Consider the following 18286-nt stretch of genomic DNA (forward strand, 5'->3'; position numbering starts at 1 on the left):
AATTGAAGTTAGTGCCTGCAAATTATTCCTGAGTTTTAGGAATGCTTGGAACAAGCATGAATACTAAATTGACATTGGAAGGATGAGGAATTGTGCAAATGTTAGTACAAATATGTGCATATTTTCATAGGTGCCTCACAAATAACAGTAATCAATATAACAGCATTGTTTGCTGTGCTGTAAATGATTTTTGTAAGTGTTCTATCTGAGGTGCATGATACTGGGTGAATGTTGGGATATGTGCAATAATAGGGATCTTTGTTTAACACACTTTGACATGGACCTACAACTAATAAATATAGTTGACCAAAGTTGTTTCCTGTACTTATTCTTTCTTTATTTGCACTACCTTGCATTCCAAAAAATGCTGTGCTTGCAATAGACGTAGTGTTATGAATTCAGAGAGTGAATAAGATGTACCATATTTCTCGACCTATAGTTCATGGAATATACATGCTCAACAGGTGAAATTTTGTGTTGTGTGGACTACCTAAAAGTGATGCTATACATGAACAAACTTTAAATTGTAAGCACCCTTGAAATAAACAAGGCCAATCTGTACATTGATCATTTACTGTGCTAAAACATGCTGTGAAAGGGGTGCACAAATGTTCAAAACTTTCAAATAACAAATCAAATATTATCCAATTCAATCAAATAGTCACTGTTCGCAACTTCAAATATTTTCAGAATAGTTTTCAAATACTTCACATTGCCAGTTGCAAATGATCAAACATGAAACTGAAGCAATATGAAATAATTTCACCCCTGCCACAGTGGACATAAAGAACGGGGAAGTTAACGTGGAACAGGTGGTATCACTCTGGAAGCCAGACTTTTCTAACTAAACTGCCATTGTTTGCTCTCAAGTTTTGCCTAGACCCGACATCTGCCAATGGGTATAGTTTGCTACTATTCACTAATGCTGTTACTGAATGTTTTCTTGTAATTAACTTGGAATACGATTGATTGTAACATTGTTTGATATAATTAATTACATTTCATTTATTTTCACCCTAAAGGCCCGGAGGCATTACATAAGGGAGAGCTTTAATCCTTGTGACAATGTTAGAACAAATGTACAGAACAGTAAAGAAACAGCAATAAACAAAAACAAGCCAGGAACAATTGTGAAAAAAGGGGAACATCGTGTTAGAGTAAGGGTAGGTGGGATCGGTGATTAAGCAATATGGTTATTTAACATTTCACGGTACGTTCTACGGTCAGTGCATGACACGATATCTTCTGAGAGATGATTCCAATGGGTTATTGTGTCGGGGAAGAATGAAGTGTTCATGGCAGATGATCGGGTGTTAATGTTTGCTATGAGATGACTGTGGCTTAAGTGAGAGGATGTATGTAAGGGTGGATTTAATAGGGAATGTGTGGAGCTTAGATGGTAATAAAAGGTGTGAAGCAAGCAGAGACGAGAGATGATCTGGCGGGAAGCAAGTGATGGCAGTTCAAGTGTACGTTTTATTGCAGTTATGGTTGTTTCATGAGAGTAATTGAAAGTTATAAACCGAGCAGCGCAATTTTGTATTGCTTCTAAGTCATAGGTAAGATATGATTGGGAAGTGTGCCAGATAGATGACATATACTCTAACTGCGGACATACGAATGTTAGATATGCTAGCTTTTCTTATTTCTGGTGATGCAACTTTCAGGTTACATTTTAAATAACCAAGGGTACGTGAAGCATTTGAACAGATGGTGACAATATGAGTTGCCCATGATACTGTCAATGTCATGTGAATGCCGAGGTGTTTGTAAGACGGGGCATGATTGATAGGAGCTGAATTTATTGTGTAGGTGTGACTGGTTAAGCTGTGGTTGTGGGTGAATGACAGCTTTGCATTTAGTAAGGTTAAGCGGCATGAACCATTTCTCACACCATACTGTGATGAAATCGAGATCCTGTTGTAGTGTGGTTATGTCATTCGAGCCTTTGATAGGGGAATATAGGACACAGTCATCTGCGAAAAGACGTAATTTGTTCTTAATGCTAGCAGGTAAATCACTGATGTAGATGAGGAAAAGTAGAGGCGATAAACCAGCGCCTTGTGGCACACTCGATGTTACACTGCTAAGGGATGAATTATATAGTAATACTATCTGCAGTGACCATCCTAACTAGAGAATAAGGGCTTTTTTCACTCTGCCATTACTGCTGCCGGCTTGCATTTCCATTAACACCTCACACACTATCACACATGTGCTAGTGGGCTTACAAGGATGCTTTTCAAAACTTTATTCTGATGATGGATGACCACGCATGCTTCAAAGAATCATGCTATTTTTTATAATGCTCCATTAGAGGCATTCATAAACCATACTTCATAATGTGCAGTGGAATGTCGAAAACTTGCTAATGTAGCAAATACTGGAATCTCAATGTTGTGTATATTAATGGTAAAGTCGGTTGTTGATTATCTGAAGACCATTAGAAAATTATTCACTTTGATTTGAATTTGCTTTTGGCACAACTTGATTCGTATTCAGTTCAGTCTTCAAAATTACTATTTGCGTTCCTCTACAATAAGTTTATTGCTTACGAAATGTGTACTGATTTCAGACAATTTTTAAAAGAAAGATGTGCTCACCTTGCGCCCGCAGTTTCTCATCAGTTCAGGTCCAGCAGTCAGATGGGGAGGTTGCATTTGGTTTGTTTTGCTGAAGAGCAGGCTGCATTGAAGGAGCAGCAGTGGGCCGCGTGTCGTGCATTTGGCTGAAGAAAAGGCGGCATTTGATGAACGCTGCTGGGAACTCGCTCGAGAAAGGGCTCATCGTCTATGTATACTGACCTCGCCATGAGATGCGCAAGGCTGAGGTGTTAGGACAACATAGAGCAGTGGATCCTTTGCTTGTACCCCTCTTCAGAATAGCGGAAGAGTGATCAACTTTTAAAAATTTAATCCCATATTTGGTTCTTGCAGGCTATAGTCACAAAAATGTGCAATTTTGTCTTAAAACACACATCTACAGTCCTTGCCAATCTGGCCTCATGGCGCACACATTTTCTTGGAGGTCATTGCCGCAGCAAAGAGGAAAGTGAATACAGTTAACCAAAGAAAAGCAATCCGTATCGTCGGAACATGCTTATTCCCACTTTCTTCCACTTGTGTACAGTAAGAGAACCTTGTACCACAGCAGCCTTTGTCTTTTTTGTATTGTCTGAGTGCTTATCTCGGCACTGTAAGATTCCACAATGCCAATACTGCACCTTTACTGCATGGATAGGTTATCTCGGCCAGGTTGGAAGGTTGCCCAGAGAAGCGTTGTTCCTATCGCCCTGCATTTTATCATCTGCTTCCTGATAGCACAAGTGGCTGTTGTCTTTCCTGAATTCATTCCTGACCAGTCGAACTTGCCGGCTTTGTCTTGTAAAGTTGGCTTGCTCCGTGTGATGCCTGACAGCAGTGCGTCTTTGATCCTGGAGTGTGAGCGATGCTCCCATGTGTGACATCGCAGGAAGTGGTATGGGAAAAGAAAGGTCATTGCCCTTTTTTCTGTATTAGAGACTTCTTGCCTTGGTTGTGGCAGCTGCATGGATAATACTACAATGCATTCTCTAGAACTTCCTGTATTGAGCCGGATGAAAACCATACAGCCAGATGTTCTGCGGTTCTGTAACGTAGAATGGCTAAAAATGTTTTCATTCATATTGTTGTGTTGCAGTGGAGGAGTTTCTCATATTGGCTGCTGTATCGACATGCACATACTGTTTATAAGGAAAAGAAATCTGATTATGTATCATCTTTTCGTTTAGAATTCAGAAAGGAAAGAATGAGTTCCGCTCCTTGCAGAGATTTTCGTTCAGTCTCTCTTACAATTATAATGGAAAATGAAGGCATTGTTGTCATTATTGTTACAAAACTTGATTCGTTAGGTGTAGTATTTCCGTCTGCTTCAAGGTTGCATGACTGACTGCTTGTTTTATTGTGAAACAGTACTTGTGCTTTTGCAGGCATTGCTGTAGAAATTGTAGAAAGTACATTGCTTACTTATAAGCAAGTCTATCAAATTCACATTTGCAATATTCATAGTGTTTTGCTTGTTCATTTACAGCTATGATATATCATGTTGATTTTGAACACTTTTCTTGGTTGTCATAAGACTAAAAAGGAAAAAAAAAACATGATTTGGCTGCCCTGGTAGCCTGTTCAACAAATCATTTTTATTTACCAAAAAATTATTTATGAGTACATTTATGGACATGTATTGATGGAAATTTGTATGGACGTCCAGAGGCAGGGTATTTGCACGAAAAAATGAAGATTATCCAGTTATCCACATCGCTAACATGCCATATTTGGCGCAGATGCATGGCTTGTAGGAAGTTTCTCTCTTTTTTTTATTTATTTGTGCTACTCATATTAAGCATGGCTGACCTGATCGACAGCTGCAGATATTATACTGTCAATGAATTTGACAGCGACTTATCCACCCAAGAAAAAGTGTTTTCAATAATACGCATCAATTGCAGAAACATGAAGGGTAAGGCAGATGATATTTTCAGTTTTTCTCTCGCCCATGTCCTTTGACATTGACATTTTAACCTTTACAGAAACTTGGATAACAGATAAAGGACATGTACCTCACTTTTCAGGCTACTGTTCAGAATACCTCTGTCGTGAGGAAAGAAAAGGTGGTGGGATAGCCATTTATTTCAAGATTACTTATCAGTAACCTTGAAAACATCTCAGTTATGACCACAGACACTGAGTGTCTAAGTATGTGCATTAGCGAATTGTTAATTATTGTGTTTTATCGTCCACCCAAGGGGCATAAAAATTGTTGTTCTTTCCACTTACGGTTTAACAAACTGCATAGCAAAACCAACCAGGCTTACTGCGCACAGCGCATCAGTAGATACTTGTGCATCGAATGTAAGCCCATACGAATAATTTGGGATTCTTTCTTCTGACTTAAGTGATCACCGCCCTGTATTTTTTTCTTCATTTACTCCAATAAAAAATTAACAATTAAAAAGCTGAAAACTGAGCGACTAATAAATGATGAAACGAGGGACAAGTTTTTTTTTGTATAGTTGAAAAAATTTATTGTCAAGACGTCTATTGCAAGGAAAATGTAAATGATGCATGTGGTACATTCATAAAGCTGCTTCGCGCTAGCTGTGACGCTCTGTTTCCAGTAAAAATATCTTATAGCAATAAAAAAAAGCAAAGGAAGCTATGAGTTACCTCAGATTTGTATTATCGTATCAAAGTAAGGAACAAGTTATATCATGACTTTGTAAGCACGCAGGCCCCTGATACATTCAAGCTATATAAATGATACCGAAATGCCCCAACATTTGATCTAAAGAAAGCAAAGTACCAATATTATGAGAAAACATTTCGAAGAATTTCCGACTAAAATAAGATATGGGCCATGATGAACTTGCTTACTTTGAGAGAAGAAAATACTGATGTCCCTGAGGAGCTTACTATAAATAGAGAAGTGCTGCTTAAAGAAAGATTGGCTGTTGATATGAATACTCATTTTATTAATGCTGGTTCCTGTGTTTCTTCTTGTGAAACAGAATGCGATGATGGCTCTCTCGATGTAAATACAATCTCTCAATCTATCTACATGCAGCCTACGGACCCAGTAGAAATATTAAATGTAATAAAGCAATTAAAGAATAACATGGTGCCAGGGATCGACGAAATATGCCCAGCTAAAATAAATTTAGTTGCACTGTTAATTTGTGGGGCAATTAGTGACATCGTTAATCTTTCTCTGGAAAAAGGTGCTTTTCCGAGCCAGTTAAAAATTGCGACAGTTACTGTGATTTGTAAAGGTGATGGTGTAAACTGCTTATCGAACTATCATCCCATATCTGTACTTTCAACAATATCTTAAATTTTTGAAGCCGTTACTTATGAAATACTCCTGGTATTCTTTGAAAAACATAGACTAATAGCTGAAAATGAAGATGGTTTTCGAAAGCACAATTCAGCTGACCAGGCTGTAGTAAATGTCAAAAACAAAATAGTCGAAAATATGGAGAACAGGGAATATACACTTGGTTTGTTTTTAGACCTCAGCAAACCTTTGATTCTATACAATTTGATTTCTTATTAGACAAATTATCCAGGTGTGGAGTCCGAGGCATTGCTCTTGAGCTTCTTAGAAGTTACTTATATGATCGTTCGCAACTTGTAAAGAATTATGGAGCATATTCAAGGGAAATGAAAATAAAACAAGGCATCCCTCATGGCTCCGTACTTGGGCCACTACTATTTATCATCTTTATAAATTATATTGTTTCTATCCCTGGTACCCCTGAAGTCATCATGTATGCAGACGACATGAATATATTTTTTTTCCTCCCCTAATCTTACAACGCTTTAATGCGACAACAACTCGTATATTATTTATCTTTCCAGATGACTAGAACGGAACAAGTTGACATTAAATGCCTCCAAAACCACATAAATGCTATTTCTTCCTACAAACAGACTATTGTACAGAAACACTATGATAAGATTTGGAGAAGGCCTAATTAAACATGTTGAAGAACAAAAAAGATTTCCTGGTTTATGGTTTCAAGACAAACTAAGTTGGACTACACATATAAACCACCTCATTTCAGACCTAGCACATACCACTGAATGTGCTAGGTACAGGATAACCCACCTTATACCACTTTGGCTAAAGCAAACTCTTTCCCTTTTCCCTTTTCTATTCCAAACTTACATATGGGTTACTAATCTGGGGTACCACTACAAAAGCAAATTACAACAAACTTGTAATACTTCAGAAGAAAATTTTACGGTCTTTTGAAAATTACTGTGGTAAAGTATGATTAACCCTTTGAGATGCTCTACACAACTGTGCACAGCAGGAAAGTGCATAAATCGCAAAAGCACTGTGTAAAAGAATGGTAATTAAAATGTGTTCCATACATCTTGAACCACTTGTTATTGGAATTCTGCTGCAATTTCGGATAACATGCAGAATGTTTTAGCAAAATGAGTAGGAAGGTAGACGGCTGGGTGCTTTTACTCTGTGTCAGTATGTTGTATGTAGCGGGTTCACTTCATTCATTGTTTTTCACAATGTCATGCACCAGGAATAATTTTCAAGTGGCTGGATAAGTGTGTTTCAAGCTTTTCAAAACACTAATAGTATGTGTTCTGATATTTGATGTTCATGTAGCGAGTTTTCGCACGGAGTCGAAATATTGTAAACTTTACAAAACTCGCTAAACAATTGAAAATTCTTAATCTTTTCGGTAGCTGTACACTTGTTCTACGATTCTGAAGATGTAAGAGATGTGGTGAAAGCAAGTTTTCAATCAACGGTATGCAGTGGCGTCTGAAAGGGTTAAAAATGGCTGCTTTATTTTAAAACATGGTGTACTGTGGGCTGACCAGTTATATTATTTCAATCTATTGCAATAAGTAGAGCTTGTTGCTAGGTGAGTTGGTTGCGATCTAATGAATACATTGTTGTGCTAACAGGAAAATGAAGACTTAGGAGGGCAAGTTAAGAAACGATAGGTCGAGCGCACAACCTATAATTTCTTACTTGCCCTCCAAAGTCTTTAATTTCCTGTTAGTGCAACACTGTATTCACTATTGCAATTAATGCACAAAAGAGAGCTGTGCACAAAAGATGAAATAATTCCTAGCTATTGTATGTGATTCCCGAACGACACACTCCCAAAATATGGATTTAATGCAGACGACAGAAAATGGCATATCAGATACCTTATGTGTTAAATATATTCGAAGAAAAATTGGATTTCACTACCACTATAAAATTTTTCAAAAATATGATTAAAAATTTTATACAGTAATCATTTCTAAGTTAAAATACACTCATCAGTTATGTTTGCTATTGTTTTATCCACTTTGGATATATTTGGGTTGTGTAAATATATGAGAATGTGCAAATGTGTATGTGTGTATACAAATATCATGTGTTGTATGATTATGTCTGCATGAAAAAAAACACGGACGTGTTATGTATGTTTATATATAATATAAGAAGCCAACAAACATTGACACCAAGAACAACATAGGGGAAATTACTTGTACTTGCTAATTGAATTAAAGAAATGATAAATTAATGGGAATGTGATCAGACTCAAGACGCCTGTGGCAGAAAGGATGTTCTATATCAGCCGCCGAGGTTTGTGAGTGGTGGCACTGGCTAACACTCCCAGGGTTCTCGTAGGAAAACATAAATACCCAAGAAAGTGGTTGGGAAAACGGCGCCGCAGTAGTTCAATTGGTAGAGCATCACACGCGTAATGTGAAGACGTGGGATCGTTCCCCACCTGCAGCAAGTCGTTTTTTCACCCACTTTCATTTCCATTAATTTATCACTTCTTTAATTCAGTTAGTAAATAGAAGTAATTTAACCTATGTTTTCTTTGGTGCCAATGTTTGTTGGCTTCTTATAATATGATTAATAAAAATCGGGCCCCTCAGTTAACCCCCTTCCTTCTCGTGTGTGTGTGTGTGTGTGTGTGTATAGCTGCGTGTGTGTGTATTCTACGCAGTATGTCAACAATATATAGACATGCATAGACATTGATACTGTTTCTTATATGTTTAAAAGTGCAAAATGATTATGCTCTGTGTTTTTTGGTATTTTTCATATGATGAAAGCATGACTGTGCATTTCATTTTGTTTAAACCGCGTACCAAACTGTAAAGGGTCAGAGGTTCTTGTCAAGCATTTTAACCTTTTAGCCTCTGCCCCTCTAGCAGGCTGTGTATAAATGTTGAAAAATGAAGGTGCAAGAAAAATGTTATCCTCACACATGGGTATGTGCTCAGAGAAGGTGTGGACCGAAGAATTATGCAAAGTAGTCTAACGATTTTGCTTAAGAGGAAGCTTTAGCTCAAGACCAACTCTGATTTTCCTATCCAAGTAGATGTAAAATTAATAAGTTAAATAAAGAATAGAAGCACAAAGTTTACTAATGCCGAACTCTGCTCCAGAAACAAATATCGCATTTCTGTAAAATGCCTATCTTAGAGCAACTAAATTGTGACAAATTTCCAACTCGCATGATATTGCTACAATGTTTACAAGGGCTTTGGGAATGTCCTCACAAATTAGTGGTTACTTAAGGGTGGTGTATAGTACATAAATTTCGTCTGCTTCAGGTATATTATTAGGTGCATTTTGTAGATTGTGATGTCATTTTTTTATTGCTGAGTCAAGTTGCAAACTTGATGCTTGCGATTTGTAAAATTTTGTGATTTTCAACAATTCTTGTAAAAGAAATGAAGGCCCTAAATGAAAAATCGGTTTCCTTGAGTCACTAAATTTTAACTTTTTCCTTCTGAATGCAATAAACCTCATCAAAATGAGTACAGTAGTTGCCTATTCTCCATTCCCTGCGTATTTCAATGGGAGCTCCCAAGCTAAAGCTTTCCCTTAATAAATGTTTTCTATAAAGCTAAGCTACAAGGATCCTTGTTGGGCTGTTTTTTAGGTCAATGACAGTCTACATTGAAGCACATTTACATAATATGCACTAAGTATCAATCAGTATTGAGTTACAAAATTGTGCATTTCTAAGGCCGTGCGTATTGACACTGAGTGGCAAGCATAATTTATCTGCAGAAAATGAAGTTAGATGGACTGAAGCTAGGATTTGGTTCCGTGAGCATTGACTACTTAAGTAGTTGAGCTTAGTAGTCCTGTTATGTTTGAGTGTCTAATTTTATGAACATCAAGAAATGGAGGAGTAGTGTCACTTGGTGTCCCTGATTTGAGTGCCTACTTGCCCCTCTCCTGTACTTAGCTAATCAAAGTAGTTCAGATGAATTCTATATGTGCATTCTGATGGTTCAGAGCTGTGACGTCATCTTAACGTGACAACGAAAAGGGAAATTTTTTCTCAAGCTCCTTTATGTCATTGTCTACTAGATGTTTTCTTTTACTACTAGATTCCTTACTGAATGCAGTCACTTGGGCTACAAGGGATTGCAATGTGTTTCTTCCTGCCATCTCTGCAGGTGACTGCCTCAACGATGACTCCGGAGAGCCTGACACTGCACCAGAGCAACCTCCAAGTGGCTTCAAACGACTGTGTCATGGAGCCCGTAACCAGTGCTGTTCACCACAGCGCTGGAGGAACCGGATTCCCATCGTCAAGTGGCTGCCACACTACTCCCTGCTGGACCTGCACGGCGACTTTGTGGCCGGTATGACCGTCGCTCTGACGGTCATCCCACAGGGCCTGGCACTGGCTGTTCTTGCCGGCCTGCCTCCGCAGGTCTGTTCTTTACAGTTTGCATAATCACATGTACTAAAGTGAACCTTTCTTTGAAGGCAGGCAGTCAGGCTTTGATGCTTCTGTGGTTGGGCTGTGGAGAGAAGTTGCGGGTGAGAAGGGGTGTTGGAGTAGAGAAGGTTGCATGCCAACATTTGCCGTCATGACGTGTTGAACACCTTTGGTTGGTCAGCAGCGCAAAGAATGTGCCTGACGTTGTGTGTGGGTGCATTTGGCATTGCACACAGCTGTGCATCTCACTGTAATGCCTCTGCTGGTTCAGCAAATGCAGCCGTGCAACACACACAAAACACTGCTTCGGCTAGACGAAACAACACTGCGGCAAAAACAGTATAGTTCAGAACAGTATAACATTAGCTTATTTAGACTTTCAGCTTAAAGTTTTTACACATCTTTTTTATAAATGCTTTCACTGTGGCAGTGCTTTTGGCCTCTTGACACCTTTGCGGCCTGACCATTCAGTGAATCATGCACCTTTACATCCTTCTCTTGCTCCAAAGAGATGGTGCCACAATACATGCAATCGGAAGCAACAGAAGTGCTTTTTGTGCATTGATTTTTTGCAAGGATATCGCTTCTGCACTACAGGAAAGATTTGCATTTTCAGACCTGTGTAAAAGAAATAACTGCCTTAATTTACTGATTGCCCATACTACAGTGAATATGTTTATAGCACAATGCATATAAAATTGACTGTGAAAGACTTATTGAGTGCACACTTCTCATTTATGTTCTGCATTGTGTACTCCAATCTGCCCAGCAATGAATAATGAAATATTGCTGTGATTAATGGCTTCACTGTGGTTAAACAGCGAATACAGACAACCTTAATTTTGACCAATGGGTGTTACCAGCTAGAGCTAAGAGGCATTTTCTCACTTTTGCATGCAGCTAGATTGGTGCACAAGTAAAAAGCTGAATGTGCCTGTACAACAATTTTGTTGCTTAAAATCACCTTTAATGCTATGTAATGGTTATTACATGTAGAGAGTTACATTAATGTCCAGAGTCCAGCATGGCACTTTTTGAAATCTCCTATAGTAATGTCTAATGTGAGGAGAACGGCATGAGAGGTGGAAAAACTAAGTGTGGGAGGGAATCAATATATTTAAAAGGACCCTGAAATGATTTCGACAATTTTGTACAAATGTACTGAGACACGTTTAAGTGCTTCGTATAAAGCGTGTCATTTATTATAAGGCTTTAAAAATGTGCATCACTAATGAAGGCAGTGGCACTGCTCCCTGAGTTTTCAGCCACCTTGTTACAATCTACGTAGTTCAATGGCTACCCAGGTAGTGTCATCAATAATTTTTTCAACGTTATGGAGGTCAGGTGTTGTTTGTAATAGGCAGTTCAAATGTTGGTTAAATTGTTTATATAAAAAAGAAGTAACAGAAAGAGAATACACAATGACAATTTATCACTGCACTTAAGCACTTCTCAAGCACAGCAAGTGTATTCTGCTTGTATTACAACATGTACCTTGTTCATGTGAGCTACGCAGTCAAAATTGGTTTCGAGGTTTCTTTTTGCGAGGATCATGAATCGCCCTTATTGCACTGTGGGCTGCAAACGTAGCATCTGGCGACATGTCCAGCTGCGACATCGTGTCCCTCTGCGACAAAAGACGAGCAGAGTGGATGCAGCGCATCAGGCTGCCCGTATCCGTCCAGCGCCAGAGGATTACTACCACAATAAAGAGCTTTAGCATGTCCGGTATTAAGGCAAACGCAGGCAGACTGGTTGTTTTTCCAAATGGACGGAGGCACAAATGTGAGTGGCTTGCAGGTTACAGCTACCTGGTGGTGCAGAACTCAACCGGACAAACGCAGAGCTAATATAGCAGCAACCAAGTGTGTTCCAACTTTCTGCTGGTGTAAATTTCCAGCACCAGCATAATCATGAACACGTATTTGTAGGTGTTTAAAATGTTTCATACTCGGCTACAGCAATATTAGCTGTTCAGCTCATTAAGCTCTGCATCATCAGATGGCTGGACTGTGCAGGCCGCTCAGGCCACTCATTTACATCTACACTAAGACTCCTTCAACACAGCGGCAGTAGCATGGAGGGGCTTTTGTTTATGCCTCCGCCATCCATCAAAACTTCTAGCTTGCCTATGTTTACTGGAATACAGTGCTGGACTCGCTCGGCACTCCGACAGAACGCTCGCAATGAACACTGCTTGGGGACCATCGGCCACGTGGCTAGTGGAGAGGTTAGAGAGGTGTTACCCGCTTTCTCCAAGACAGTGCAAGTAGAGGACATGTCACATCATGATGCAGATCATAAGAAACCAACAAACATTTACACCAAGGACAACAAAGGGAAAATTACTTGTGCTTAATAAATGAAATAAGGAAACGATAAATTAATAGAAATGAAAGTGGATGAAAAAACTTGCTGCAGGTGGGGAACGATCCCACAACCTTCGCATTTCACATGCAATGCTCTACCGATTGAGCTACCACGACTCCATTTCCCCATCCACTTTCTTGGGCAATCATGTTTTCTGGTAGAACCGTAGGAGTGTTAGCCAGCGTCACCACTCACAGACCTTTGCGGCGGATGTAGAACATCCTTTCTGCCGCAGGCGTCACGAGAACGTGATCTTTATGGGTGAAGGCAACTGGTCAATAAACCCACACGTGCCACCTGAAGGCAAGAATGTTGCCGGATTCGAGACCCTCATTATGTAATAAACGAGAAGAAAGGGCGTTAACCGAGGGGCCCGATTTTTATTAGTCATATCATAAGAAGCCAACAAACACTGACACCAAGAACCCACAACCGTCACAAAATGTGAAGGTTGTGGGATCGTTCCCCACCTGCGGCAAGTTTTTTCATCCACTTTCATTTTCATTAATTTATCATTTCCTTATTTCATTTGTTAAGCAAAAGTAATTTCCCCTATGTTGTCCTTGGTGTCAGAGTTTGTTGGCTTCTTATGATATGACTAATAAAAATGGGGCCTTCAGTTAACCCCCTTTCTTCTCGTTTATCATGATGCAGAGCCACTCATGGCAGAGATTAGCCCCGTTCTCTCGGTGAGCGAGTTGGAGAAAAAGCATGGCTAGGGAGGAGGGTAACTTGCAGTAGTCCATAGCTCTTTTAATATGGAACGTTTCACTTAAACTGTGGCAAGGATGTTTTACTGTGGCTGTATCCTACGCATCTACAAAATTTTTTGAAGCCCTTTCAGTGACCCTTTAATTTATTCCACTTGTTCATGCCTCTAGTGTATCCATTCCTTGTAATAGGGCAAGCTTGAAAAAATTCACTCAGTGCGAACAGTGTTCTGATATTTCTTTATCAGCTTCATCATGGCCATTTTAAATTATCTCGCAAACATTATGTTAAGGAGCCATGTAAATGCTTTGATCGAACACACCACGGTAAGACGGACATCTTTTTAGTCAGCTCAATTTACATCAGTGTTCCTTATTTCCCCACGCTATCTACTATGGAACAGGTTGCCAGAGGAAGTGGTTAACACTAGTACAACACAATCATTCAATGATCTTATAAAAATTTTTGCACATGACTGTTAACATAGACCCTACAGTCATTGTTTTCAGCACGCAGCCAAGTAACATTGGTGAAAGCTGGATCAGTTTCTATTTGCATCTGTATAGCCTTCTGTGCATTACATTTATATGCTCATTATTACTACTCTGTGTTTATTTCTATATTCATTGGATTTCCTTTCTTTTTCCTTTTTGTACTTTGTATTCTTTGTATTTCAATGTTTTGTTGGTTGTACCCACTACTGCATGGGCCTAAAGAGGGCCCGCAGTATCTGTAAATAAATAAATAAATAAATAAATAAATAATAAAATAAATAAATAAAACATACAGCACTTAAGGAGAAGCTTTAGCCCAGGAGTATTTTATCTGAATACATTGGAATGAATAAATTGTTTTGCCCGGCATTCACTGCACTGAATTGGATCCTTCACCAAGCCCTTCACCAAGCCATGTGGCAAATTTTGGTTATTTTCTGAAAGTTCTTGCACACTGCCCTCTAGGGAGTGTTCTGCCTCAAAAATTTTTCAGATTGGTTCATTAATAGCCGAGATAGAAATATTTCAGTGCCACGAACCCATGATTTCAAAAGGTGAGTGTCACTGCCAACATAGACACTCCCTCCATTTGCCCCGTCTAGCCTCTGCAAACAAAATTCCTTCCCTGCATTCTCCCATACCAGAACTGGAGAATCACATGACGCATACATAATGAGCCCCGCCTTCTTTTCATTTCTCTTGCTTTTTTGCTGCACGGCGTACTTCTGCTGAAGATCTTCCACGTGAGCTGTTCCATTTGTCTTGTTTTGCACAGCCCCCGTTCTGTTCACTGTGCACGAGAACGCCTTTCTAGCGGTATAAGTCAGTGCTACACGAACATTGAGGCAGACCCAAGCTGATCATAGTGCATGATCGCACGCTGGAACATGGTAGAAAATGACAGTTTCGCTCTCTGCGCGCATGGCTGCATGACATAGGAACAATCAGAGGAAACGAAAGTACATCTCTCTTGCTACATTACAAAGTAAAACACGGACGTACAGACAGTCGGTTTGTAGGTTTTATTAAAGTCATGGGACACTGAAAGTGACGCCACAGCTCAGTGATGTACCTAGCGCACTTGCACGATTGGTGTCGACTCTCCGGTTGGGTGTGGGGCACCCGTGAGGAGAAGGGCAAACATCACTAGTTTAAGATTTCAGCTCTTTCTGCGGCACGCAGCCATGTAGTACTTATCAGATACGATCATTAGCGCGCATTGTATGTACTACACTTGTCAGCACAATATGACCGGACCTGGTGAGGGGCCTTTGAAGTAAAAAGTTTAAATCTACTGATCTAAGCATTAATTTTTTACAAGAATAGTTGCAAGTTGTAACCTATAAGAAAACTAACGTGCCAATTGCTTGACTCTCTAGCTCAGCATTGAAAATCAACTGCTGGTCAATGCCGGGCAAACTGCTGGTCAATACGTCGACTTTTAGCAAGTTCCAGGTGGCGGCACTCTTTTATAACTGCATCCACCATTGCCACGTTGTTGCGAATGAGCAAGTTGAAGGCTTCATCGGCAATGCCTTTGAGGATGTAGGAAACCTTGTCTGACTTAGTCATGTGTGCGTCAACTTTGCGGCACAGAGCCAAGACGTCCTGAATGTATGTGACATAGGGCTCTATTGACGTCTGCACACGTCCAGAAAGCTCCTTCTCCTTCTGCGCAGCAAGTTGGTGACCGTAGGAGTTGCCGAACAAGTCTCGAACCTTTTGCTTAAGTGAATCCCAACTGGTGAGCTCACCTTCGTGCGCCCAAAACCAAACTCGAGGTGTGCCACCGAGGTAAAAGGCTACGTTCGCGAGCATGATAGTAGGGTCCCACCAGTTATTGCGGCTGACATGTTCGTACAGGGTGATCCAGTCATCAACATCTTCCCTATCTTTGCCTGGGAATACGCCAGGATCACGGGGAGTGGGGAGAGTGATGTAGGTTGTCGAAGTGGCAGCAGGTGTCGGAGGCAGCGGAGTCGAGTTGTCGTCACCAGGAGCCATGAAGGAAGGCTCGACGTACCATCCACTGCAAAGCTCCGTGACGAGGTACAGGGAACGTCCACCTCCACCAGATATGTTACGTAGGAAGACGCAGATGAAAAGCTATATACAAGTATATTTACAAAAAAATACGCCGCGCGCGCTTGGCCAAGAGGCTACAGCCCGCGCTAGCCTCTAATCGTCATCATTGCCTTCACACTGCTCGCCTCTTCGTGATCGCAAATACTCTTCCGTAGCAATATCACAATTCTGTAAATTGTACCTTATTCATACATCTAAAATGAAGAAAATTGATGTGGCATAGAAATATACCAAAATTAGCCAGTGGGACTCTTGCTAAACCCTCGTAAACATTGTAGCAATTTCATATAAGCTGTGTATACTAACATATCACATTCATTTGCTTCAAGCACTAACAGATGCAGTTGATGGAGCTATAATACCTGTTCTTGGTGTAGTCTTGTGCTTGCAAACTTGTCTGAAAACTTACTACGATTACTTACTTGAAAACTTACTAAAATTTTTCTCAACTTTTGCAAAGCATTTGAGGCCCTAGTTTAATATTCTCAGTCCGTAGAATCTGAATTTCTCTATAAATGCAAGAAAGTTTATTTAAATCAGTTGAATGATTATGTTATGAGAGCATTTCATCATTTTACATGTATTGAAGTAGGTAAATGGGAATTGGTTCTGAGCTAAAGCGTCCTCTTGAGCCCCGAAAATGGCCCTATTATGGCATATCAAGGTCTCCTGCAGGATTGCAATGAGAAAAAATGATCATTGAGCAGCACATCACTTGCCCTGTCCCTCACACTGTGTTTCGTTCTTTAGTGCAATTACTTACCCAATTTCAAATTCTAGTACAAATAAAAAAAGAGAAAAAAAACAGTGTCAGTGCGTGATCCTGGCCTTGTATTGGTGTGACAAGCTCCTGCCATAACAAGGATGGGCCCGGTTCAGCTTGCCATTGGTTGGTTCTAACTCAAGATAATGTTTTCGCTCCACTGTGTGTGTGTGCTGAATTCTGAATGCTGCAATTGGGCTAGTGCCACCACTGCACAAAATTGCTTTACGTGTATGCAATTACAGTACTCAGCTCCATCATTGGGAGAGTGCGATTAGGCATCTAACGGAGAGTTACTGCAATTTAGTTTTAAAGAAAGCTGTGCTTGTCATTTGTGAGGATTATGCGTAATGTCGGTACTGTGCACAGTGTTTAAATCATGTATTTGGTTTTGAAGTGTTAATCGTGATAGGTAATGCAGTTTGCTTACTATATATATTGTTTCAACATTCGCAAATATTGCCCACCTAGTACAGCGGAACCCCGATTATACGACTTTCTCGGGACCGTGAAAAAGCGTAGTAAAATCTGAACATAGATTATGCCTATAAAAATGCTACTTATTTCACACGACGGATTTACGAGAAACTTCAGTGTAAACTACTAACATACTCTGCAGAGCTTGGAAACCCAAATTACCAAAAAAGTTAATGCGGTAAGAATTAATGCGGCAGTACAGGTACCAATCATGCTTTATTCAAACGAACCTTTACGGCACTCCATTGCCCACTGCTGCAATTCCTGCCAGCTGGCACAAACTTTAAAAAAAGTTGGTAAGTTTCTTTTGATCCTTGTTTGATCCGTGAACCAAGAGCTTTCGCTCTAGTTGGGCACCGTCCAAAAGGAGGTCCTCTGCGGTGTCACGTGAACAGATGAAGTTGCGGATGCCGTCTATGTGCCGTAGCACCTCGGCGAACGTGGTAGGCACAGGCACGGCATCTGTGGCGCCATCATTGTCCTCGTCCGATGTCACAGCAGTGTCGGCACTAGGCAAAGCCTCCTCGATAGCGTCATCCAGCGACACCTCATCGCAGATCGCAACGTTGTCGTCGGTCTCCACATACTTGGCAAAGGTCGTGGTGAGGTTTAAACCCTCGAAATCGTCGTCGACGTTTCAGCGACGTCATCGTTTCGCCAACGAGCAGTGATGTCAATGCAGAGAGGTTCCTCCCATGGAGGGTGCCGATGGACAGTTCAAGAAAGAATTCCTTGACCACGAGTGTGGCCACAGCTGCAAGGTGTGTGATAGTCAGTGGCTTGATCACAACCTCACACAACTGAAGGGTGTGCGCAATCCAAAACCAAAGCTAGAATCTAGCAAAATGCAAAGGACTTTCATGAAAACTGCGTTAAGCGTGAGTTCAAACATTCGAAAGTGACCTCCAGCTTTGCTGTTTTGACAGCTTTCGCTGCATGGAACTGGCTTTTTTTTTTTTTCTTGTAATGGTTCATCTGCACGGCTTGTAGATGTATATACCTGTGGGTCTGGCTTAAATAAAATCATTTGTTAGTTTGTGTCTGTGTTTGTCTTCCTTTCAGTTATGCTGTCTCGTGCACTATTTCAAGATGGTTCTCATGTCAAATTACCAACTAGCCCAACATTAA

The 18286-nt window shown here is 40.3% G+C and overlaps 1 protein-coding gene across 8 annotated transcripts in view; it reads left to right on the forward strand.

Annotated features, from left to right (window-relative positions):
* The window catches only part of LOC139049193 (sodium-independent sulfate anion transporter-like), a 492963-nt gene that overhangs the window by 274423 nt on the left and 200254 nt on the right, over positions 1-18286 (forward strand). For 7 of the 8 annotated variants that reach the window (XM_070524550.1, XM_070524548.1, XM_070524556.1 and 4 more), the window contains exon 2: positions 9990-10249. In XM_070524550.1, coding sequence (XP_070380651.1) covers positions 9990-10249 — 260 coding nt within the window. Of the gene's footprint in view, positions 1-3355; positions 3494-9989; positions 10250-18286 lie in introns of those variants that run through there. The other variant, XM_070524553.1, reaches the window with a different exon arrangement.

The sequence above is a fragment of the Dermacentor albipictus genome, chromosome 8 (assembly GCF_038994185.2).
Source record: "Dermacentor albipictus isolate Rhodes 1998 colony chromosome 8, USDA_Dalb.pri_finalv2, whole genome shotgun sequence".
NCBI lineage: Eukaryota > Metazoa > Arthropoda > Arachnida > Ixodida > Ixodidae > Dermacentor > Dermacentor albipictus.